General features: G+C 36.3%; 1 protein-coding gene across 1 annotated transcript in view; it reads left to right on the top strand.

The window, feature by feature from the left end:
- Positions 1-26,108, top strand: part of mnat1 (MNAT1 component of CDK activating kinase) — a 45,258-nt gene that overhangs the window by 10,676 nt on the left and 8,474 nt on the right. Inside the window, exon 7 of the mRNA XM_041265574.1 lies at positions 12,757-12,878. Within this exon, the coding sequence (XP_041121508.1) occupies positions 12,757-12,878 (122 nt within the window). The remainder of the gene's footprint in view (positions 1-12,756; positions 12,879-26,108) is intronic.

Raw genomic sequence — 26,108 nt, 5'->3', positions numbered from 1 at the left:
TTTGTTATGTATACCATTTAACCAGGTCTAGTAGATACATGTTCCATATAGTGAAGCGAGGGAGCTTGTTCTGTGAGTCAGAGTTTCTCCACTGATTTATACATGACAAGTGTTGATCCCGGCAGCTTAAGCCAGTTTCAAATACCTTAGTTTAGCAATCAGAAAATACCACTGTACCTTATATACAGCAATATCTTCTGTTTCCAAATGATTAGTGGCTTTTAGAAAATATATCTTTTTGACAACTACAGCATGACAAGCCTTTGCTTAACAAACTTTCCCAAATGTCCCTGTAAATTCCTATTTAATCTGTGGGAGTTTTCCATACAATTCTGTGTAGATTTTGATAACCCAATGGGGGCATATGTTAGTCTGTTTCCTTTTCTTCTTGACATTTGCATGGTTCTTGAAATGTTAGTCCTCTGAATCGTACCACGTCATTTTCCAAGTACTCTGATTGTGTGGTAAAGAAAGAAGCTACTGTCTATTAAGCTGTGCTTTAGTTTGGAGACCAAGAAAGACGGGTAGCTATAAAATAATAGGAAACAATACAGATTTGTTGGAATTTATAAATGCAAATATTTAGTCGAGGATGAAGAGAACTTGTTTGGAGTGGGGGAAAAAATCTGTAATATTAGGAAGGTGTTACATTATTCATCTTGAAAGTTATTAGATTGCAAATTACCCAGTGGAGTTGTAAAACAAATGGCTATAACACTCGAATCAAGATACCGTTGTACAACCAAAACACAAGCAAGCTGTATATGCCATCTAGTCTGGTTCACAGCCTTTCTTATGTGATGTTCTGTTAATGGTTCAGGATTCTTTTTTAGCAGCAGTGTTTTAGTTTCTATGTTCTGTTTCATTACTTTTGGACTAGGCTAAAGAAAAAAAAGAAAAAAAGCCAGTGCAATAAAACTTCTTCATACCTAAAAATTCACTACATGAGTTAATTGCAGTAATTCTCAACAGACTATGATAGTCTACTACTGGAATTCACATTTGAGAGATTTGCTGTCAGTTTAGAGACTAGAGCTAGGCCAAATTTGTCCCACAACTTTACCTAGGACACCTCCGCTTCCACGCCAAGAGATGGGCTTGTCTAGACAGCGTGTCTTTTCATTATCTGACCCCCCCCCCCCCCCCCCCCCCCTCAGTCTCAGAAATTCTTTCCTGGTGAATTCATTGAAACAATTAAGATATACATGTGCCATATTTGTATGGTTTTATTGTACCGTCTTATCGTTAATTCTGTTTTTGTGATATTTTTTTGTAATACTGTTTGCTGTGCTGTAAGTCCAGGAACACACAGGCAGTTGGAAGTATGCATTTATGAAAAGTCAAATCAGTACAATATAAATATTTTGGCTTTTGATTATTATATAATTGGTTTACATTTTCAAATAGTTTGATATGTGAACCGTCAACAGCAATTAAAAAAGGGAATCAAGTCTTGTCACTTTTCTTTCTGCTTCTGCCAGTCCCTGTCTTTTTCTATAGAAATTTGATTAGGTGCTCAGGAACTCCACATGCTGCATCACTGACTCGGACTGACAGACGGAATGGTTTGGGTTTAATTTAGTTAAATGTTTTTCGGTTTGTTAGCCTTTATGAAAAAAAAAAAAAATTCAATAAAACAAACAAATGAGAACAGCTGTTCCCTGTTTTGTAGGTGTTTATAAAACAGTGATTTGGCTTTTTCTTCTAAATAGCTGGCAAATGGATAAAAGATCATTTTTCTGTATTGCCAAAGAAGTGGGCTTTTTGATTTAATTCATCACATTTAAGACTTCAAGGGGCTCTGTGACTTGGCAATAAAATATAAGCCCTGTTATCCCCTTAGTTAGGTTTCTGCTTTGACTTTGTTTCCCTGGTAGTGATTTCCATTGTAACATGCATTTTGGTGGGTTCAGTCGTATTTCTAATGGGCAGGTATTAAAGCAGAAATCGGAACCATGCTTTTTCCACTTGTTTTTCAGCGTCTGAAGGTTTGTTTGATCATGGATATTGATGTCACTATTTTGAGACAATGTAGGAAATAATCACAGGTAGGGTTGTACTGCATCTTCTTAAGTCAATGAACAACAGGCTTCCAGACAGCATTCTGTAATGGACTGCATGTATTTCAGCAAGATGCATTTTCAGTCAGGGTAACGCTTGTTATAAACCAAAATATTTATTAACAGTTAAATTAACAGTATGACATTTGACTTTAAAATGGTTCGATGTTCGGCCCTTTATATCTGAGGCACTTGGTGCTGTGAATAAACAAAGTTTTATAGCCTGAAACACAGTAATGGACAGCATAGCAGTTGTACTGCTGCATGTTGTAATTTGAACCCTAATTTTAGTTGTGCCTGTATATTGTGGCCAATGTTGTGCTCTTCGAGTTAAATTGTAGATGTTTTTTTTTTTAAATTGACTCCCAAGCTTAACATTAAACAATAAAGTGTAACTAAAGAGCACTTGTGAACAGACTGTCGGTTCACATTTGAAGACCTTCACTTTCTAAAATACTGTTTGCCAGGTAGAAATAAATATTTAACAATTGATGTCTTAACACTTTTTTGTCGAGCCAAAAATGCTTCAGCCAGCACATCAACATTGTGTTGCTTTTTCCATGAATTTCTGTTTATTTTTATGGTCCCCATGTTTGCAAAGTTCTGTATTCAATCTGCTTTTAACCTTGTGCGCCTGTATGTCAGGTTTCCAGTCCTGTGTCATGCAACAGTAGTTTTTTCTGGAAATATTGATCTAAGGCACCCTGTTAAATCCAAGGTGTTAATAACAGTCTGATGGAGTTTCAGGAGTGAATGGGATTGGTGTTTGCTCAGTTGCTCTAATTAACATCTTGAATGAATCTCCCAACTAGAAGAAGCTGTCTAGAGAATGCTGTCCTCTGCATTGATCTCTTACACCATGCCGCTCTGTCACTGGCACAGGGCCAGTTTGGCTTCCCCTGTCCATCTCCATCGTTGCCAGTTTGAGTGTTTGCCTCCCACACTTTACTGTAGCATTAGCTGCTCCTCATTATTTCCACGTGTGTGTGTCCTGGGCTTGTTCTGCTACCTTTTGGTGGGCAGCATTTTTTCTGTCAATGCTGTGTTAAATAAAAATGATTATGCCAGCTAAAAATCATATCTAATGAAAGAGAACGAGAACCATGTCCTTAAACACTCACTTCACTTGCCATAAGAATTGTTTTAAAGTTATTTTCCGGTTACACTAAAAAGAACAATAGCATACCTATTTCTGTGTCATTTTTAAATCCAAGCAGTCTAATCCTTGAAAATAATTTTTTTGCTTTTACTCAATACAAAGTAAGAGGTAGCACATGCTCCTTTCAGTTGCAAACCTTTTACAGATACCAAAATAACCCCTCCCTTTACCTCAGTGCAACCATTTTAGTACAATATCAATTCATAAAGGGTTAAGTTTGTTTGTATTGAAATAGCCCAGCTATAGTAATGCAACAAGTATTTTAAAACCTCAGCAGAGGACTTCTTGTCTAAATATGTATTTTTTAAAGTAGCGACACTGTGCTTGCTTTCTGGGCTGGTGGAATGTTGCGTCGGAACTTCAGGAGATGACTTGGTGGAAGCAGTGCTGGGAGCTCTTTGCCGTTACACTAAAGGAGTGGGCTTATTGATAAAGTTCTGAGGACCAATAGTCCTCATTTTAAATTACTCACTAGGGACAAGTGCCTAGTTTCAGAGAAACAGAGCAACTAAATAAATGCTAACGATAAGTTTAACAATATTGATGTTTTGAGATTCCTTAATGACAGTCTTCATAAGTAACAACTTATTAACTTCATATCAAATTTAGGAAACTGTTTTGTATGTCTTTGTTTGTACCTGATATACAGGGACCCATGGTTGAAAGCCAGTGCTGGGGACTGAAATGTAATATCTAAGGAATAAATGTTAACTTTTAGATAAAGCAGTCTTGATCTTTGCAGCAATACTGTCAACAAAGGTAATGGAAGCTTTTACTTTGCTGGTTTCATGTCGTGCTCTTAGAGGTGACTTGAGAAACAGGATCAGTAGAATTCCATTATTGTTCTGACTGTTTTGAAAGTTCCTGAATTGTTCATTCTGTTTGACTAAGGGTCTGCTTTGCAGTCATGCTCTGACCATACAGTATTTCACTCCCCTTTTGCTATTGTTACTGGGTAGGCATACTATGGCTGACATTTGCCCTTTGAAGAATCTGACCATTTGTGTCCAGTTTTTCATCACCACCATGAATAAAACATCCATTCGTAAATGCTGGACTTTGTTGTAGGGTTTGCTTAAGTCTATTCAACAAGCAGCTGATTTATCACATATGCTGCACAAGTTCTTAAGAAATTATTATTATTATTATTATTATTATTATTATTATTACAACTAAGGTTAACGTTCTGTAAAATAGAGGTCTGGAGGTAAGTGGTCTGGAAAAAAAGGTTTCTCAAACACAAAAACAATCTGGTGGATTAAATGTAGTACACAGTATTTTTTCCTGCTGTTTAACCCTGGACTACAGTCAGGGATAGCACTTGCCAGCAAGATGGTGCATCTCAAGTTGTGTTAGACAGTGATAAATTTGCATTGAAAGAGCTGTTTTGTGAACAGGCTTATTTTTTCACTTTCTTGTTTCTGTAATAGAAGCTTTTCTTTTTTGTTTTTTTTTTACTGTGGATTTAAGAAAACAGCATGAATACCCCCACTCCAAACAAATTTTTTGTAACGAGTGAAGTAAATTAGAAAAAAAGGGCGTATTCATTCTGCACACATACATGTCAGTTTCCTGGAATGTTTCCTAGATTTTTTATTTTGTTTTTATAACTTTTATAGCTTGTTCTTTTCTCTTTGCTATAAACTGTCTTTGGTTAATGTGAATTTTTTTCTTCTTCTTTTGAGCTGTCTCGAGGTGGAGGTTGTCTTATAAAGGTGAATTTATTACAGCATGAAAGCAGAAATCCTGCTGAAAAATGCCACCCACATGTGCTGTTTATAAAAAAAAAAAATCCATTGTTTACAGATATATATGTTCTGCCAACAGGGTTGCTTTGTAAAGTTATGAGAGAAGATGTGCTTGACTTGTAGGTTTTCAGGAGTCGTCAGAAAGGGCTGCTACTCAGCGATGTTACAGGTCAAAGGTGAGGGCATGAGGGGTATCTCAGTTTATTTTTTCTCCTTAATTCCAGGTGAATGCAATATGTATTTTTGTTTAAAAACAAATTGTACCGGGAAGATGTCTGTGGAATGAGAGCATCATGCTTCCTTGACTGCTCTGTCTAGGTTTACATGATTCTGCAAAGAAGATCTTGCAGTCTGGGTCAGAGCGGCCGTTCCAAGTGATGCATATTAAACAATCTTTCTTTTTCAGCACTTGATTGCTGTTGTACAGAGATTGGAATTTTGAATATTTAAATGTATTTAAATTGATAAAATGTATGCAAATCCAGATGCTAGGATCTCAATATTGAAATACACTTTTCCGTAATCAGAAAGCAGCAGTGTTCAGTTTTTTTTTTTTTTTTTTTTTTTTTTTTTTTTAAAGCAATGTTCCTAAACAGCTTTGAATCCTAATACTGTGCAGATGAATTTATTATTTTTTTTGGCAAGGGGAATGCTATTATAGAATTATTTGTATTTTGACATACATATATTTGAAGAATTCTTTTTAAGGCTGTCATAATAATTTGGGAAAATAAAATGATCCCCCTTTCCCCTTCATTTTACTTGCTGTGTATTGTAGATGCTTTTGTGTGTGTTGGTATCGTACTATGACAGGATATTTAAATGATTGCACATTTGAAATTCAGATTATTCTTCCAGCCCTTTGCTAAAGATATTGTGATCTATTTGGCTTTTTATTGTTATATATACAGTATGCTACTGTTGTTAGCTAATGCTGTGCGTGTTTTGCTATGATTACAGTAACATACTTACTAAACTAAAAGTGTAACTCACAACCTGATCTCCCTTGAAAACTGTTTCTACAGCAAGATTCTGAGTCCTAAACCCATTTCAGTGATTGACATTTCTGTATTAATATTTAATAAATAATTTACTGTGTATTAACTAACCATTAACAGCTTAACGTTAAAGGCCATAGACTGCAGTATTTCCCATTGCACCACTGTGTGGTTTATGTGGGCTGTAGAAGAAGAAGAAAAACCCAAGTCTGAGCAGTAGTGGTCCTTTCCTTTCCTATTGCTGTTATAAATCTGAGAAGTGTGTTCAGAAAAAGGGGGCTGTCTGCCGAACAGAACAGGTTCAACTCGTCTCTAAGGATTTATACTGCAGCAAAATGCACGACTGCCTCTCTGGAGGTCATGCTAGAGGTCAGCAGAACTACAGTATACACAGGGCTTGAAGTAACATGCGCCCATGGCAGCCATAGATTTGGGAACTAGTGATTGGATATGCAAAGATCGCAAATCATTATATTACAGTAAAGGCAGGCTGGATATGAAGTATGGTCAACAATAAGTGTAGTACAAAGATTTTTTTACTCTAGTGTTGCAAACATTTTAGGACAGGAAACGCCCTGCATTCTGCAGTAATACATTAAAAGTGTGTGTTTTAGATTTATTTCTTGCATCCTGTGCTGTTTTTGTAATGTAAATGTATGTACTATGTCTTGGGTAACTTATTTGAATATATTTTTTGTTGCTTAAAACAGTATCCTAGTAAATATGTCAGATGACTGCGTAGAATCTGTAGTTCTGGTTCATTGTCTTTGATTCACTGCTGACACAAGTATTTATATTTTTGCTGAATTTTCTGCTTTGCTGAAATGCAGTGTTCTGTGACCTTTGAGATAACACATATCTATGTTTTCAATCTTGGGAGGATTGAGATACAGGCTTTGTCTAGATTTACTGCAATGTGGAAAAACAATTCAACGGCTTTGTTTCTGACAGTTTTTACACAGTTCATTAAAAATTGCAGTGCTTATCAACTTTAACCCTTATAAGAGCCCAGCTCTTATAAATTAATTTGAATGAATTTTAGCAATGTGAAAAAACAAAAGACTTTTTAGCAGCTTGCAGTCTTTTTTTTTTTTTTTAATTGATGTTGATCGGAGGGGCATGTGAATACCTAACGTTTAATAGTTTTAAATACATTTTTGTTAGATTTAGTTGGCCAGAGAGTCACAATGCATTCATGTGGCTCACCACAGAAATGAGCATCTATTACATTGGCATTCGAACATTATAGTAGAGCTTTTTGGTATATGTTAAACAAAGCATGTTCCATTTCCTGGGTCCCCTGTAGTTTCTTAAAAAAACAAAAAAAAGGTGGTAATGTTAGCCTTCTGAGCATGGCTTAAGCGTTACAGCCCGGGCTATGAAACTGAGAGGAACTGAATTTTGAAATGTTTCGGTTCCAGTGGGACGAGTGACCAAGAAGTCTGCTGCCTCTTTAAATAAAAACTGATGAGTATGATGAAGTGGCAGAAAGCCATCTGTAGCAGTGCAGTTAGCTGAGTGAAGAGATTAATGGGGCTCTGGAAGGTGCAGCGGCAAATGCTCCTGATTGGCATCAGCATGTGTGAGACCACTTGTGCTGAAGCCACCTACACAGGCCTCACTGAGGAATATTTACACTGAACAGTGGAAAGAAAGCTGCTCTGCTTTCTGGGCTTTGCGAGCGGAGCAGCTGAATCTCTTTCCTGCACTTACAGAGGGGGAGGAAAAAGACGTAGTTTTGCAGATGGCTATGCTATAACATGGTGATTTTGTGTTTATTACTGTGAAAGTTTTATCTGAATTAAACATGTGCTATCAGTGAGTTCTCCCTGTTTGTTATTATAAAGCACTGGACACTGGGAAGGTTTCAAATGTAATAGGCTGGTTTCCCAGACCCTGATTTAGCACTAATCTTGGATTACTTTATGTTGCTTTCGGCAATATATGTGGCTAACATGTTTTACAAGTCATTTGAAAGCAAGTCATTTGAAAAAAAGTTTTTTCTTTTCTCAATGGCTTGTAATAATTGTAGTTTTGCCCCCGTTTTGGTTTGAGTTGTTGTACAGCCTGGCTTCTATTGGAGATGTGTGTTTGTAGAGGTTTGTTTGGTTGTCTAGTCCCACTCATTTTATCTGGATAGCCTGCGATTAGTACCCAGCACACATGGGTTACTTGTTCTGCACTTGAAAAGGAAAACAAGATGCAATGACAATGATCTATTTATTTATTTAATAAATTAATTATGTATGTAGATTAAGTGAAACAGTGAATCAAGTCATAACGCAGACTGGCTTTGAGCACTGTGGGTTGCATTTATGTCACGGGGTAGGGCTGTTTCTTGTTTTTGAGTATTCCATTAGCAGACAGTTTGTGGTGATGAGACAGAACAATCTCATGTTCATTGACATAATGTAACTGTTAGCTATTAAGGAAACAGACCCCCTGTTACAGTATGTGGAAATGCCAAGCTATGACTGAAACATGGCAGACATCTATAAATTAATCTGGACTGGTCTTTTTGACTTGCATGTATGCAAATACAATTTGCTATGTAAATACCGATACATGTGCAATGCATCTTGTTGCAAAGCTTATTTTTAGTAAAATGTGAAACTGACATTTTCTTTGTAGGAAATATCTGTTGTCGAATATTGAGATTGTGTATTTTTTTTATGGAAAAGCTTTTGCAGCTTGACTTTAAGTTATTAAAACAGAATTTATATTGAGACAAACATATATACCAAAGTAAAGGCTATTTAATTTTAATGAAAGAATACCGTCAAGCTAATGAGATACAACCTTGTTTTTTTTTTTTTTCCTGTTCAGAAATCATTATCTGCACAGGCTAATGTAAGTTAATACATTTCATATAATTGCAAGGCAAGCGTTTTTTTGAGTGGTCTAATTAATAAAAAAGCTAGAAAAGTAGGTCAACCAAAGACTTTTTGTAGTATAGCAGGTCAGTGGTTTTTATTCTTATTAGTGTGAAGACTGTATGTATGGATGAAATGATTTCTTAGTTATTTGGAATAGATATCATTGGCATTTGCAAAACTGTTCTTTCAAACAAAAAAAAAGCATGGTGATATTGGACCTACAATCATGCTAACCTAGTAAAACTTTGACTGACCTTATGAAAAATAATCTTACAGAATAAAGCACAGTTGGTGCTGATGTTTGTTCTGGAGCTTGCACTGCTGATTTGAACTGTTCTGATGAGCAAGGACTATCCAGTACAGGGCAGAAAAAACATTGCTATCACAGGGTCTAGTAAAAGTGCATTAAATAGGTAAGAGGTGTAAGGGTTGGGTGGCAAAAGCATCCCAATGAAAAATTGACAGTGAACAACAGCAAACCAACGGGTGTGCTGGTTTTCCAAACCCAGTGAAACTGTAGCAAATTGAATGGCACAACTTGTGCTTAAAAATAAGTACATAGAAAATGTAAAAAGAAAAGTGTTTTGTATCCATCACTGTGTGTTATAAGCCGTGAGATTCACTTCCACTTTCAGGAAACTTACAGATTTAGGCATCAGCTATTGTTACTGTAGATTGGAAGCTTTCTCTTTTTCTGCAACTCACCTCTCTTCCCTCAGAAACCATGCATGAGAACACCGAGCTATTCACAGGCTAGGGGCACAGGCCGGAGGCTTGACCAGTGACAGAGGAATATTGTTTTTTGTATCTGTACTAAATAAGGAAAAATATATGTTCAAGAAGAGTGGTGCTTGAGGCACATCACGCCATTGTGCACTCATAAATGATAAAGCCCCATTTTTATTCTTTTTTTGATTGTTTTAGGAGGAACAGTTTGTTACTACAATCTGCAATTGTGCATGATTCATTCCCCAGTCAAGTGCAGTAAAAAACGAAACTAAATTCCAAACATGCACGCAAGAAAATGCATAGAAACAATATGTGCACTGCAATCACTCATGCAAATAATTCAGTGCAATGTCTTGGCTGAATTACTTAAGAAGTTAAATACATCATATATTTAAGTATACAAATTAACCCCATTGCACTTCCTAGATACATTTTAATAAACAGTTTTTGAACTTCGTTCAAAGTAACTCTGGTACACAGGTAGTTTGAAAAAAAAAAAAAAGAAAGGAAAAGAAACACACGGCAGGTGGATTTTCCCACCCCTCGATGTGTTAGCTTATATTATGTGCGCACATAGGAAATTCCCCATTGTATGTGGTTTCATTTGCATAGATTTTATTAGTTTGCAGCTGTCTGTTTTGAGCAGATTTTTTTTATTTGCAAGTTGCTCGGAGCGCTCAAGGGAACCTGCTCTATTCCAGTCCCTGTTTGTTCATTTTGTTTATTTTAAAACCAGTTCTGCTTTCTTTGTTTAGTCTGGTGCTGTCACATGCAGGTTTATTTATTTAGATTTTTCTCACGTTGCTAAAAACTGAAAAGATTCTTGAAGATTGTGCTTCTTCATGATTATTTAAACCTTTTCTCCAAGAAAGATAATGGTGGAGATTTTCTCTATACCAATTTGGTCTTCTACTGTGTGTGTGTGTGTGTGTATATATATATATATATATATATATATATATATATATAAAATCAGGGTAGGGGTTAGGCTAGGCACACCAGCTATCCCTGTAGCTGGCCGGGCACCTGCAAGCTGGCCTGTACGCAATTCAGAACTGCGTGGTCCTCCGACACTGTAAGTTCTGGGTAAGGCTGCACGGCAGTGTTGCAGAGTGAAAAAAAGCGGACGGCTGACGGCAGTCATTTCAGAGGATGCGAGCGTTCGTCGTCTTCTCTCCCGAGTTCGGGGGTTGCAGCGGTGAGCCAGGTTGAATAATAATTGGACAGTCCAAAAATTGGGAGAAAATTAGAAAATTAAGAAAAATAATTGTTAAAAAAGAACAAAACAAAGACAGATATGTGAGAAACATAACTCAATAAAATAAACCTTTTAAAACCGCAGTTTGTGCCACAAAATTCTTCCATTCAAAGGTTTTGAAGGCAGATGATAAGTCTTGCCTGTTTTTTCAGATGTTTTTAATATATATATCTATATATCAGTACAGGATGTATGTTCAGTATATATTGAATGAGCTCATGATATGCTGCCCTTGTTTAAAATGCATGATAACAAAACCTTCCCTTTGCTCTATTCTTTTAAAAGCGAGATTTTAAAGTTGCTGACTCTTCTTTCACAGAACAGTGGTGCTAATTGAATTGCATTAATTAAAAGTGCAAGGCTTGCTGTTACTTGCTATGGCTCATTTAGTTACAAAATGAAGCACGCTTTATCAGTGAAGTAAATGGGTACAGTGCAGTGAAGTATTCCTGGAGCTGATAAAAATGATTGGAGGGAATTTCATGACTGCACGCACAACAGTGTTCCAAGAGCAGTATTATATATATATATATATATATATATATATATATATATATATATATATATATATATATATATATATATATATATATATATTTTTTTTTTTTTTTTTAAAGATGATAGTTGTGAATTTGCATGCTCTTTTGAATCTATTTAAATCGGTAATAAAAGCAAATGTGCAAATAATGTCTTGCGGTTCAGTTACTTCAAAGGTCGTTGTCCCAACTGAACCTATATTTCGAATAAAGCAATGCGGCCATGAAGATATTATTTTATAGTCCTTCACTGCACGCACCTTTCTCCCCTGTAACCTAGGAATGAACCCAGGCTAATCCACTGGCACAGTAGTTGTTTTCCTGAATAAGCTGCCTTTGTTTACCTACCTCTGTTTTGTTCTCTATCCACTTGCAGCACAGCTGGTACATAATTACTGCTGAAGACTGGTAATGGATCACACTAAAAGTATACTCGTATTTCTTTGCTGTAAATTAGGATTCTTGTGTCTTACTGTATGGTGTGCTTTTGCTGGGCAAATTGTGTGCTAAAAGTAGTGCATTTTATAAAACTTCTGATCAGCTTATTGGTGTATTATAACTCTGCAATATAGGGTTAAATGATGTCATGTGATTTTTCAAGTTTAGCAGTCACAATTGTGTGATTAAACTGTACATACAGCGTTCTGAAGTCAGAGCAATGCACATGCATAACAAAAAAATTGATACATGTAGTTAGCTGTTGTCTTAGTTTAGTTTGGAAGTTAATGGAATGGACAGACATTTAGTAGAGCTTTTTAACAGCAATTCCCTGGGGAGGTGTACAGTAAGAGGAGTACCACACAGTCACTAGCAGTAAATTGCATGTTATTATTTGCATATTCCTAGCAACAAGTATGCAGTGGAGGTGTATTTCAGATTTGATTTCACAGATCCTGATGAGCATTAATCTTAGATTATTTTTGCTTGCCATATCCTACCTTACATTTATCTATAGAATACTTATCCAATTGTGACGAGATTTGCTTTGGACATCATTGATTTTTCAGACTTGTTTTAGTAGCCTGCATTCATGCATGCATGCATGCTCTGGTCTTAATATGACTCATTCAAGGTTTGTGGGTGTCACATTCCATATTTGTTCAAGGCAGATTTCAGCTTAAATTGATTGCTGGTGTAACCGACAGTGTTGTGTGATACACTGTCATTACGGATTCTGTCATTACGGATTCTGTCCCATATCATTGAGGTGAGATGAGGTTAAAAGCTCTAAAAAAATATAATATTAATAAAAAAACAAACACAAATGCAGATCAGCCTGGCTCTATTGCATAGTGGTTGAGATGCTCACTGGCGGTGTGCAGGGCTGCCAGTTCATTCCCAGCCTCTGCCCTGTCATATTAGTGAGGACTTTGTTTGTCTTTTGCTCTACAGGGACAGAAGATCTCATTGCAGCCTGTGCCCAAGATTGAAGAGGTCCTATATGCGTATAAGCCTATACACGTGGCGACATACGGACCCCCAGTTCCAGACCTGGAGAATCTTGGAAGATTTGGGTGAGTATATTCCTGAAGATTGTTTGTTTGTTTTGTTTTTGTTTTGCTTTTTGCTGTTAATGCTCTATTTTAAGTAGATAAGGTTTGCAGGGAGTTAATGTGAGCAAATAGTTGCACAGTGCAAATAACGGTGCCCAATATCCTTATATGACTGATAGAAATGGGAAATATGTCTCCGACCAGATTTGCAGTGATTAATAAAAAAAAAAAAAAAAAATGTGCCAAAGAAAACACCTCAAAACAGATCAATATGATCTAATGTAAGGGTTATTATATGGGTTGAGGTAAATGTACTGTTTAAGTAAGTGTGCATATTAAGTATAGTTCTCTATTTCTTTTTGCTGATAGAGACTTGAGAAACTGTGGCAGAATGTGTCTACTACTTGTTTGTTTTCTGAAGATGTCATTTTTACCGTTCGTCTCGCTTGAGCGCTGTTATTGTTTCTGGTGGACATACAGCCAATGTGAGGAAAGCCTGTAAGCACGTCCAAAGGGACTTTGACATTCTTTGAACATCACAAAGAGAGCAAGGTCACCCACACCGCATTAGTTGCTTAGCAGTTCTTTCCAAAACCAATAAGTGTAGCTTCAGGTCTTAAAAGATTGAGTGTTACGGACAACTTCTCCCGCTCTGGCTGTGGAACTCCTGATACATCCTTGCCAAAGCTGGCACCTGTTGGTAACATTATGGAGCAGCTGTGACTTTACCCAGTGTACTGCAGTTTCCACTCCTGATTGGCAGCAAATGCTGGTATAAGTAGTCTTGATACATCCCTGTCAACACTGATTTCTTCTATGTAGAGCTTTTCATAGCATCATAAAGCGCTAGCATGAGTAAAACAGTAAGCAAGCAACAAACAATACGTAGTCCATGAAGTCAAGCTCAAACTACTGTATCAACACTAGAACAGTAAACAAAAAAATCCAGAATTGCGTGCTAAAACGTCGGTATTTTTAACCATGACTCCGGCCACAGTCGCTGCAGTCCTTTGTTGTTTTCATCGTATTGCCATTGATTTGAACAGGTGCTGACAGTAATAAATGAACACCCTCCATTTTCAGAGGGCAGTTTAACCAAAGAGCCTTGCACATCTCCCAAAAGTAGGGGCGCCTCGCTGAAAAATGGTAAAGCTCATTAAAACTGGATAATTAAGCATTTAAGTGCAACTGTTGCATTTCAAAGAATGATGCACATGAGGTCTGAGTTGAAATAGAACAATCTAAACTGGCAAGAGAATGGGTTTGGAGACTTTTTCATCACAGATTCACCTGACTGAAAATCTCTGCAGGATCCCAGTCATTTAACCTGTACAGAGCACAGCCAAGGAAAACAAGAAAACAATATACTCCAATGTAAAAAGATCATTCTCATGCAAAGCTAGTCTAAAAAGCTGATTTCCATAACTGCCTATTTCCATGCATTTAGTTTATGCTTAAATGTACTCGTGTAGTCCTGATGATAATATGTACGTTTATCAGATATTTTAACTGGGATATTTCATTTTGGCAGGATGGCAGGGTACAATGGCAACCTGTACATTTATATTTACTCATTGTGTCTTATTGTTCTCTTAATTGGCTGCACTTCAATGTGAATTATTCTACTGGCTGTATGTAACTGCTGTCAGTATACCATTTAGGTAAGATTTTGCATAGTGGTAAATCACCATGATCCTTTCAGGTTAAATAAATACAAAACACAGCAGTCACATTCAAAGTCTTTCTCTTTAGAAATGGATATACACTCCGCCCATTATAAAAGCTGTCGTCAAGGTCTGCCATTGCAACCTGCATTGTGGAGCCCTTGAAAGTACTAATTGCAGGACCTGAGTGTGTTGAGTTGCTGTTTGGCAACTTTGTCATCACTGTTCATATGATTGAATGCAGGTAGATTAGAATTGACAGTCAAACATGAATGACTAAAACAGGTTTTGGGTAGAAAAAAGCTTCATTTTAATGCCCAATAAAGCCAAGTTCAGCCTGAGTAATAAATTACCTGTCTTTGAGATGGAATTTATATCAAATCAGCAGGGGAATCTTTGTTTTCCCTTTCTATGTACCGGCTTCATCATTTAATTTTCACCATTGATTTGATGTATTTTGCGAAGCTGTTTCCTCTTTGAATGGGCTGCTTCTTTGTTAAAAATGAAATGGGACCATTACATTGAAGCTTAACAATATCCAGAATATGCAAGGCAGTTTTCTTTTAATTGCACCTTTGAGCAGCAAGACTTGTATTAAGTCTGATATTTCACCATGGAAACACATTAATTTTCTTCTCAGTGCTACTCTTACAGTTTAGAAATACTAAAAGAAACTTGAGGACAAACGTTTTGACAAAAGTGCATTGAAGGCGTTGAGAAAGACATCTAGTCAAAACGTTTGTCATTGATTTATTAGTTTCTTTTGTTACCGGAATTTCAAAATGTAGCACTATTGAGTGTCTGATAGTTGTGGATGATAGCATAGAAGTGCAGCTGTGCCATTGCCATTCCAGATCGACTGTATTCCTCTTAAGTGTCAATCAAAACAAGCTATGCAACACAGAATTACCAATAATGCAAAGCAGAGTCTTCTGATCAGTTGGGAAATTTTGATTGTCTGACGACTTGCTTTACAGAGTTTATGATTATTGGTTTGAATTGACTTTTATGTGTTGGTGTTGAAGACAAGATCTCCAATGAACAACTATGAAAGATGACAAAATAAGATAAATAAGTTAAAATATCTACCAGTGTTGTTCTGTAGTAATTGCTTTTCTTCATTGATAACCTCGGAGACGAGCTTAAAGCTGAAACAATATATCAATGAAGAAACCATCACATCGTGTAGAAGTCTCTGCAGAAGCCACTGGAAAGCTATGTGTTGTACAGTGTATTGTACAACTGAGAGTAACTGTAGCTTCCACAAGGGGTTACTTCCAGTGATTCGGTTTCAGGGCTGACAAAAGGTTTAAGCTTGTTTAAACAAAATACAAGAAGTAATTCTGTTAAGTAAAATAAATAACCTTGAACAATGTTAGAGACACTAAACATGAATCCTTTTCTTCACTGATTTGGCAGTAATGTGTGTGTGGGATTCTGCTATGCACCTGAACAGCCCTCTTTATATGACAGGTCTAAAGTAGGTACTTACAATAATGTAATCTTTTATAACTGTCTAACTGTCACTCTTGTTGACAAGGAATTCTTAGCAAAAACATTATATGTTTCTTTGTCCAAACTTGACTGGAAGCCCTGAAAGAGTATGCTTAAGTGACTGTTGATGTTTTACTAATTCTATTCTGTTGTAGCTCAGTTTGGAAACTTTTAAAAATCGGTTACAATTTAATTTAATATACATTGCTCCCCCTCATAACGCTGTAGTCGGGAGCCATAGTTAAGAGACTATGCTATTTGTGTTCTGCCTTATAACAAGAATACTAGTGTTAGTGTAATGGCATTATGGGGCAAATGACCGCACCACCTTATAACCTGTTCTACAGTATAATGGGCTGCCATATATGTATTTATATTTACAGAAGACTGAAGGACAGCAGGTGATTGACAGGGACAATTATAATTAAAGGGGGGTAACCCAGTGAGACTCGCTGAAGCAAGCAGTGGTAATGTCAAAAATTATGGAAAAAAATGTTACCATACCAATGAGTATTCATGTATTCATCACTGTGTTATCCGTCTGTCTGTTGCCACATTAACTTGATTATATTTTTACCAAACAGTAGTCTGTGATTTGGTAGAAAGTCTTACAACCAAGGTCCAGAGTCCTATATAAAAGCAGTCTGATTACAAGCAGTATATTTTAAAGTGTGTGTGTGTGTGTGTGTGTGTGTATATATATATATATATATATATATATATATATATATATATATATATATATATATATATATAATGTATGTATATGTATGTATGTATGTATGTATGTATGTATGTGTTTATTTTTTTAAAGTCAGTTTTGATACAGTTGTTTTTAGACAGGTGTTCACAACATCACAGTCCCAATGGTGCAAATGAACCTCTTTGTCTGCATTCCTTCATTGAGTTCAAGGACCGGTTGGTGGCTAAACTTATCCTGCCAGCCCCGGAGGGTTTCCCGTTTGACCAGGGTTGTGGCATGTTGGCAATTTAGCGTGAGGAAGCTTGCACTGCAGCTGCCCAAGTTGTACCAGCTCTGTGGACAAATAGAGGACTCCATTCTTCAGCACTGTCCGTCTGTCACTTTCAATAAAGAGAGTATGCATCACAGTCTCCAGAAAGAAAAAAATTAAATGCAGTGAGGGGGAAAACAAGGATAAAGAATGCCAGATAGCCACAATATAATCATACATACGGTATAGATGTGGCAGTCTGGCCCAAGGAACATTGCATAAGGTTTGCTGAGTGGGCACATCCTATTGAAGATAATGGAACTTTAGGACTGTGAATTAATTAGAATACTAAGTCATTTTCACCACAGAACTATTTCCTTGGAGTAAAAATAATAATAGAGAAATTGGCAGTGCATAGAATTTTACAGAAACCTCAAGTGCTGACAATGAAAGCAAAAAAAAGCACAGTTGTTTTTGTTGGCTCGGCGCTTAAATTAGTTCATCTAACTGACAGGAATTGCTCAGCACTAAATGCCAATCTGGATAATATTTAGAATTTACAAATTTTTTTCAGTCATGGAAAAAGTGAGTTTTTTGTTCAACCCAGTTGTCAAGCAGTCGTCTTTCATCACCAGTCGGACACAAGGCAGCTGAGCAGGGGTGTTTAGTCTAGTGTACGCACTCGGGAGAATACCAAGGGACAGCATAGGAAATGCATTTATAGGATTTTTTTCCAGAATAGGTGTTTTTACACCAAGGGGCTCTGAAAGTAATGATGAGACGGAATAGGTCACACTTTGAGAGGTGGCAACGTTTGGTTCTGCGACACCAAAGTTGCCTTGCGAATAAATATTAAATGGGGGAAAAAAAGAAAAAAATAATAATTTGAACTGTTTTCAGCCTCATGCCTGTCAAGCTACTGTAGAAATACCACAAGTTTGTTTTATTAGAACGTCACTTTCATGTAACGATTTGCTTTGTATAATCTACAATTCTATTTTTTATTCTGGGGAATGGATAGTTTTCTTTAGTTTACAACAAGATGGCACCAAGTTTATTAACATCCTATTGTTTAAATATTGTATTGAAATAGTGTATCCTGCTGTGTATATGTAAGGAATGGTACGGAGGGGAATATAGTAGAATCATGGTTAGATGACTAACCTTCTGTTCTGGTAAAAGGTAAAGAGAGTACACTCTGTGATGTTTTACTGTTTAATGTAGGTAAGAATTCTGGCTGACCTGTAAGAGCAACATTGCAGTAGATCAGGACAAACTTCCACAATGCAGAAAGTTGAGCAATTTAATATTTTATCTTTGATTATGCGGTGTACAGAAATGAGTAATTTCCTGAAACCCGCTTGATTTGAGGGTCCACAACCTGGCCTGCTGGAGGAGGCAGGAGACCCCCATAACAGAGAGTGCCAAGTGGGTAGCTACAAGGGTAGAGCTGGGCGAGGCGGAGGGACGCTATTGAATCAGACACAGTAGAGTCTATTTATATAGCTCTGATAGGACAGAATTGGATGACATAATGTGTGTGTAGGGGGCAGTATAATGTAAATATAACAATTATGGCTTGCATAGGCCATTGAGCAATTTTAATCTGCAAACGTCGTACATCTGTGACTTGTCAGGATTTGGTTTTAGTAAAGGAAATTTGTTTTCAGTGATGTAATGGGAGACTTTTGGCAGGATGTCAGGAAGTAATGGGACTGTGATTAATGTTTTAACAGGCTTTTTTTCAGCACATTTAAGATGAGGAGGTGAAGTGGTTTCCTGGACATATTGACAAGCATACAGCAGGTGTGGATATGTCATTTTTTTTGTGTCGTCATTTACGTGGTCCCCCCCCCACCCCCCCCAGAAATGCATTATTCATCCGGTAAACTACATCTTTACATCTTTAGACTTCTGTTTTAACGGGTGGGCTGCTTGTCAGAGTAACCATGCCATTCTGAAAAAAAGTATCTCTGACTATTCTTTGCTGTTTGCTTTTATTTTTATTTTATCTATTTCGTCACCTCTTTAGTTGCTGCTGTTTTTGAAGTGGAGAAGAGTTTAACATATATAATTCATTTTGGAAAGGTTGGATCTGTGGGATCTGGCACTTAAGAAGGCTGCATTGTGATAACTGCACAGACAGCCCCTTCTGCCGAGCCTTACTGTAATGTTACGCAAACCTAGATACAAGAACAGGTGCTCTGAATCAATTGATTTAAATAGCAGACCTTTCCTTTACCACAAAGAAGTTCCAGCATGGTTTAAAATAACAGTTGTTTGAAGTTTATACAGGACATTTTTGTTCTATTTTTTAAGCTCATCTGGACTGCTTGGGTTCAATTTTCTTGTCGGTTTTTGTGCTGTTATATATTTTGGCATGATGGTTATTTGCTGGCATGAATCTCCCCATATTCCCATAAAAGCATTCTGCCATGCTTTAACAGTTTTTAAAGTTAAACCATTATGAGTATTTTGGTTTGGTGAGTCTGTCTAACAGCAGGTCTCTGTATCAACTCCTATCAGGAAGGACCTTGGTCTTTGAAGCTGTGCTTTGATTTTGTCTGGAAGTGAACAGTGTGTGTGTGTGTGTGTATATATATATATCTATATATATATATATATATATATATATATATATATATATATATATATATATATATAAGGGTTTCATTCGTAAGGTACAAGATCCAGGAAATTACCAAAAAAGATGGTGAAAAAAATCAAATATAAGGTTTAGGCTTAAACAGCTTATTGAAATGCAGATCTGGAGTACTTTCAGTTAAACCCAGCCCCTTATTAATTACAAAAAAAATCCTGCCTTTTGGAAACAGGCGAGTGGCAAAAATAAATAGATTGCATAGCCTTGTGACACATTTGTGGCTGTGTATTAACCTTTATATTAACTTCTAAATGTGTGTAGCTGTGCTTTGTTCTAAGAGTACCGTGGGATTTTTTTAGAAATTGGTTGTGGAGGAGATTGAGTTATAAACAGTGTATATGTTGCTACATTGATTTACAGGAATGCTCTGAATGAAGGTCGAAATTAGAAAGAGACGACATGAAACTTTTTTAACTTTTAAAACATTCCATGGTATTCCTGTCAAAACATTTGTGGAACAAAGCACAGCTACAAGCATTTAGAAGGGTTATTAAGTTAACTGAAAGTACATATTTTCAAAATAAAATGCTCCATCAAACTTAAACCTGAATTTGCTATTAGGATATTAAATCTTGATTTACACAAGTTTGGTCAATGGGACTGCGTCACATCCTTTTTAAAAGTCTTGTTTCCGGCACACATTTTTCTTGGCATGCATTTAAAAAGATGCATGCTTTAAAAAACAAAACAAACAAACCAAAAAAAAAAACCACTACATTTTTGAAGATACTCTTTTTTTTGGCATGGATTTAAAAAGATACGCTTTTTATACAAGAAGTGCACACTACTTTTAGAAGAACACACACTACTAGAAGTCACTTTTCTTTGATATACTTTCCTTTTATTTTTGTTTTGCACTTCAGGGTCACCGTAATCTATGCCTCCTTATCATAATAATGACACAAAGGTATTTATAAACTCCTGTACAGTATTTTAGTTACGGGTTGTACACTTGTAAAGCAATAATTATTTAAACATCAGCAATCATAATTCATGCTATGTAATTTTAATTCAAAAGCTATTTTATGGAACACACAGCACTAACGAATATTTTAATTTCAAGTTAGCAAAAACCTTGCTTTTAATATTGCTGGGTCATTCACCCCCTCATGTGCTGAAAATACAGCCGTCATCAGCCATTCCAGCTCCTGCAAGCAAAGTTTAATAAGCATTCCAGATCGACTGTTTTAAAGATTTTTTAAGTGTATGTCTGGGAACTCTTAACGTATTTTCCAGTCCATTTTTACTGTTTAGAAGGTAGGGGGTAATGATATTCCCATAACTGCATGGGTCAAGCAATCATTTCTCTTTCCTGTTAGAAAGCTTTTGCAATAGACGTGGTTGTCTTCCAAAATACAGATTTTTTTTCCCCCCACATTTCTTGTTTTTTTTTTTTGTTTTGTTTTTGTGCAAGGCCTTTTCTGGTCCTTTTTTTTTTCTAACAATACAATTGCGAATTTAAAATATCATGTTTTATGAAAGGAGGCAGAACAGGACTGGTAACTGACATGTGGTACACTCTTCCTGCCACAAAGCTGGGTGTCCCCACTGGTACTCTGGGAAGACTGCCTTCTAAAGTATAACTAATTGTTTGTATCGTTGTTTTGTGATGTGGGCACCGGTTCACTTTGACGTATTGCAAATAAAAGGAATCCAAAAGCTTCCAGTGTGCATTCAACCCTTTATTAAAGACAGATAATAAAAGCAGATTTCGTTGAGATTTGACTTGATGTACAGTGCTCACCCTTTATAATGCAATAGTGGGGAGCAGTAGTTACAAGACCGTGCTATATGTGTTCCGTCTTGTAATGAGTGTAACAGGGCTACTGTAATGCATTATGGAGCAAATGGGAGCCACGACCCTACCGTGTTATAACCAATTCCACACTATAACGAGGCGCATTATAACGGGTGAGCACTGTGTGTGTGTGTGTGTATATATATATATATATATATATATATATATATATATATATATATATATATATATATATATATATATATGAATGAATTTTTTTTTTTTTTTTTAAATATGTTGTAAAAGTATATCTTGGCACACTGGCTCACTTAAGACCCTTTTTCACAGAGCCAGCAATGCATTTTCTATAAACTCTGTAACACTGTGGGTTTTTTTAAGTCTGGAGCACTTGCCTTGAATCCAGCCCAGACTGAGTACGTTTAACAGTATTGTGATTCGAGGCTCAAAAAAGGTCACAAATGAAGGTTTGCTTATGCAGCCTGAGGTAAGTTTCTTTAGCGCTGGGGAATCTACCACAAAAATGAAGACATAGCTCTGTTATTCATGGCTGTTTAGTTCTTGAAAGCCCTAGAGAGCTTAAGAAAAAGAAATATATGGTAATAGGCGAATAAGAGCTGCTTGTTAATAATTGTACCTCGCTATGTAAAGAAACTCTGCGGAGAAAAGAGGAAAGTTATTTTGCCAGCTTAAAGGTGTATGCTGGTTCCCTTCTGGTTTGTGTATCAGATTTTCCATTATCGTTGATATAACAATTCTGCTTGATAGTTTTTAAACTTTTTGTTGCCTCAAGTTGCATTTCTTTTTCATGCAGACTGACCTAGAATATGTATAAACTGTATGCAGAAATCAAAAGGAAGACTTGCTCTGCCTAATTTCCAGTGGAAATCCAATTGAAAAGCTTTTGAAAAAAAACTTCAGATTTTAAAATGTGCATTGACAAAAGAGAAGAGACAGGAACTAAGATCTTATAATTCCAAAGGGATATTTGCATTGCAAACCACACATTAGCAGTGACCCAGATATGTTAATCAGTTCAGCTTTTATTTCTGTAGAGATGTTGTGCAGGATTGAAAACTACACCATAGTAAATCTTTTTTTTGTAATCTTTTTATTATTTTTATATGTGGCTTTGTTTTTGAGTGCTTTACATCTTAAAAGACTTTATAATTTATAAATTGGAGATGTAATACAAGCATGTTTGAACTTTGTGTTCGGTATATGACTTCCTTTCAGCATTTCTTTGAATGGATCCTTTTCTGTTTGTTGAATATATATACTTCATATATATATATATATATATATATATATATATATATATATATATATATATATATATATATATATATATACATACACACACACACACACACTCTTGGTGGGTGGTGTGGGGGGTTGAAGCACACACAAAATGCACAAAACCTACTAGTGTTTTTTTTTTCCCCAACAATATGTTTTGTTGCTTTAAAAGAAAAATGATGCTTGTAAAGGCTTTACATGTGGCCTCTGGTGACTGGGAGTGGCAGCATGGATACCCCTGGATATGGTAACCGCCTCCCCCTTAGAACTTTGCGTGCTACCAGCTGTATGCTGGGAAAACTGCCTCTGAATCTTAATCTTTTGTTGAAGGTAATTATCAGGTATTGTGTTGAGAGAACCTCCCGTTCTGGCCAGCTCTTGCTTGTTTAAACACAAGATTGTGATTGTTATCTCTGTCAGTTACAGAAAACAGATTGGACCTGTTATCCTTCTGTTACCCACAGCTCTGCATGAAAGGATTAGAAATATCCTAATGGGCCATTTTATACTTAAGAACAACTAAATAAGCTTCAATTGTTTGTTTTACCACTTAAATAAGTGCACAACTTGTTAAGCAGTAGTTATGCGAGTCATAATCAGCTGCTGGGTACTGTTTATACTGTCATTATGTTCTTGGTTTGAGATCATTCTAAAGGGAGGCACTGCTGAAATGCCTAGCCTTTTGTTTATCACTGCAAAATTCAAGGGGGCTGAACTGTATTGATTTTTAAAGCAAATGTTTTTTAAAAAAAAACTTTTTTTAAACATTTTAAAATTCTCACCAGAATAAGAGTCAATGTGCAAAACCATTGTGGAACAACTCACAGCATTAATACTAGTGTGATTAGTGGTGATGGACAAATGGACATCTTTCATAAATAGAGGCCTATGTGCTCCCTCTGTATATCCTGAATGAAGAGTCTGGAGTTGTATGTTAACAGTAAACAGAATCTCGCCCTCTAGCGTTGGCCAAACAGTGATTTTTATAAAGGTGTGGTGTGTCTTGTATATGGCTATGTGTTGTTTTTTTTTTATTCAGATAAAAAAAAATGTACAGAGTGTGATCAGAATCATTTTTCATTTGAGGTGGGGTTAATTTTTTTTTTTTTTTTTTTAAAGACAATTGTAAGCCATTTGAGCAGACACACTTATTTCCAAAGAGGCACTACTCCCATGCTGCGGGGTGAGGAGGAGATGTTTATTGGGGGGAATCCATCACAGCTCTGGGGGGGGTCAGTATTACCCCTGCTGCTTTTTAACAAGTGCTCTAGGATCTTTTATGTCCACAAAGCAGACTGGAATAAAAGCCTCTCTTTGAATTAGTGCTACCACATGTTGATGCGCTGGGGCGCTGGTGAATAGAGCTTGTTTTGGTTATCCCTAGATAAGATATGGGCCTGTAACCTAGTTATTATGTCATCACATTAACTAAAGAAACCTCCCACACTTACTGTGGTCCAGGTGCAGATTTTTTTAAAAAATGTATTAAAGCTGCTATTAATATTAAGAAATATATTATTATTGCTGACCTGAAAAAAAAATCATGACTAGTATAAGTGCTGAAATGTCATGCTTGCAATAAGATGTTATTGTTTATTATTATTTAAAAATAAACAAACTAAATAAATACAGTCATGGGGGACGCTGACACAGCTTCAGATTCAAGCAATATCTAGGTTGAAAAAGTGCCTCAAATGTGAAATATTTTTACTCAAAGCTTCTCTTTGCATTTTGGAGTTCTGACCTGTAAGACCATTGCAGTGGCCTAGTGATTTCATCACTTTGAATAGATTAACATTTCTAAACACTGATGTCCTTAGTGTGTTGAACTTGTATATTAAAACAAGCCAATAAATAAAATACAATGAGACGTCAACTCGGTATTGCAGATAGGGAATTATGTGCTATTGTAACGTGGCTGAAATTATATTGGCTTAAGCACTTCTTCTTTACCTTTGATTGTATGTGATTTTTACCTCCTGCTTTGCACCACTTAGCAAAATATTGTATGATAATTGTGTTATAAGATAATTTCATTTGTTATTCTAAGTACATATGTATCTACACATTCCAAATAGTAGGTAAATGATGAACTCGTCAAGTTGTTTCTTATTAATGGGTATGTTGTACAGTAATTCAGTAATTCTTAGCGGTCAGAATTCTGTACTGATTTTATTCAGCTGCATTAGAAAATGGGGGAGGTGGACAGACTGAGTTGAGTGCATATCGTTTTCCAGAGTTAAATGGAGCCAAAGGCAGTTAGTCAGTGACTTCTAATGTAGCTGTAGTCTCCTACAGTGTAATCCACACCATTCAGAGGGAATGCTTAGCTGGTTTCTGTGGGGAGACTGCAGTATCCTTGCCACGATATGAAGCTGTACAAATATACTGATATGCTTACCAGCACATGCTTCAGTTCTAAGTGATTGATTTGCTGCAAGTAGCAGTTCAGGCTTGGAAATTTAAGAACGAGCAGGAATGCACTCAGTGTTTTTGTGGAGGGGGGTTGATGAGAGGATGACAGCTGAGCACTGACCCCCGGCAGAATGACAAATGACGAGCCAGGTGCCCAGCTCATCCAAAAATTCCTCCTAATGATTGGTTCCCGTCAGGGTGACACATGCTGAAGTATTTGTGTGCTAAAGGAAGACTTCCTGAGCAGCAGATTACAGAGGAGCCCTTTCGCTGCTGCTGTCGTCTCAGGTTTAAACGATCAGACCAAATACACTGTAAAAAACATTGACGTAATCTACCCTTGTATACTGTAGCTCCTTTTTCAGTGGGTTTGTTTGAACCCATTTCCCCTTGACTGACAGCTTTCTAAACATGGTTATCTTGACTTCTGACAGTCAATAAATCAGCCTTTTTTAATTTTTTTTTAGTAGAAGATCACGATTTAAAATGTGTAGCTTTTCATTTAATTAAAACGTGTGGAATGTTTTCAGTAGAAAATAAGATTTAATCTGTTATCATATTTATTACCCTTTTAAAATGTATCGGTTGGATTGTTAGTCTTGTTGCCAGAAGGTTTTCCCACATTGGTTCACTTGATGTAAGAATGCAGGCTGATTTACCCGGGAATTAACCACATTATTTACTTTACTATTGAAGAAATTACCTCCTGGTGTTAAAGACTTAATTCACTAAATAATTAACTTATTTTTAAATTCCTTACAATATTTAACTTTTCAGATTTGCCCAATTATCAGTGCAATTCTAATATTGTCTTATAATATCTAAAATTGTATCCTTTTTCTGTGATATGAGGCATCAATCACTAAACATTGTCAAAATAGAGAGCATTTAATTGCATTATGTATTCAGTTATGTATTTAAAAACAGGCTGTTCTGGAATAGTGTTTCTAGCCACAGATTAATACTAGCTGACCATTTTGCCTGGATTTCTGTTGTTAAATCAAGTAT

Source organism: Polyodon spathula, chromosome 12, assembly GCF_017654505.1.
Source record: "Polyodon spathula isolate WHYD16114869_AA chromosome 12, ASM1765450v1, whole genome shotgun sequence".
NCBI lineage: Eukaryota > Metazoa > Chordata > Actinopteri > Acipenseriformes > Polyodontidae > Polyodon > Polyodon spathula.
The sequence above is the reverse complement of the archived record's forward strand: the minus strand, read 5'-3'. Positions and strand labels throughout refer to the sequence as shown.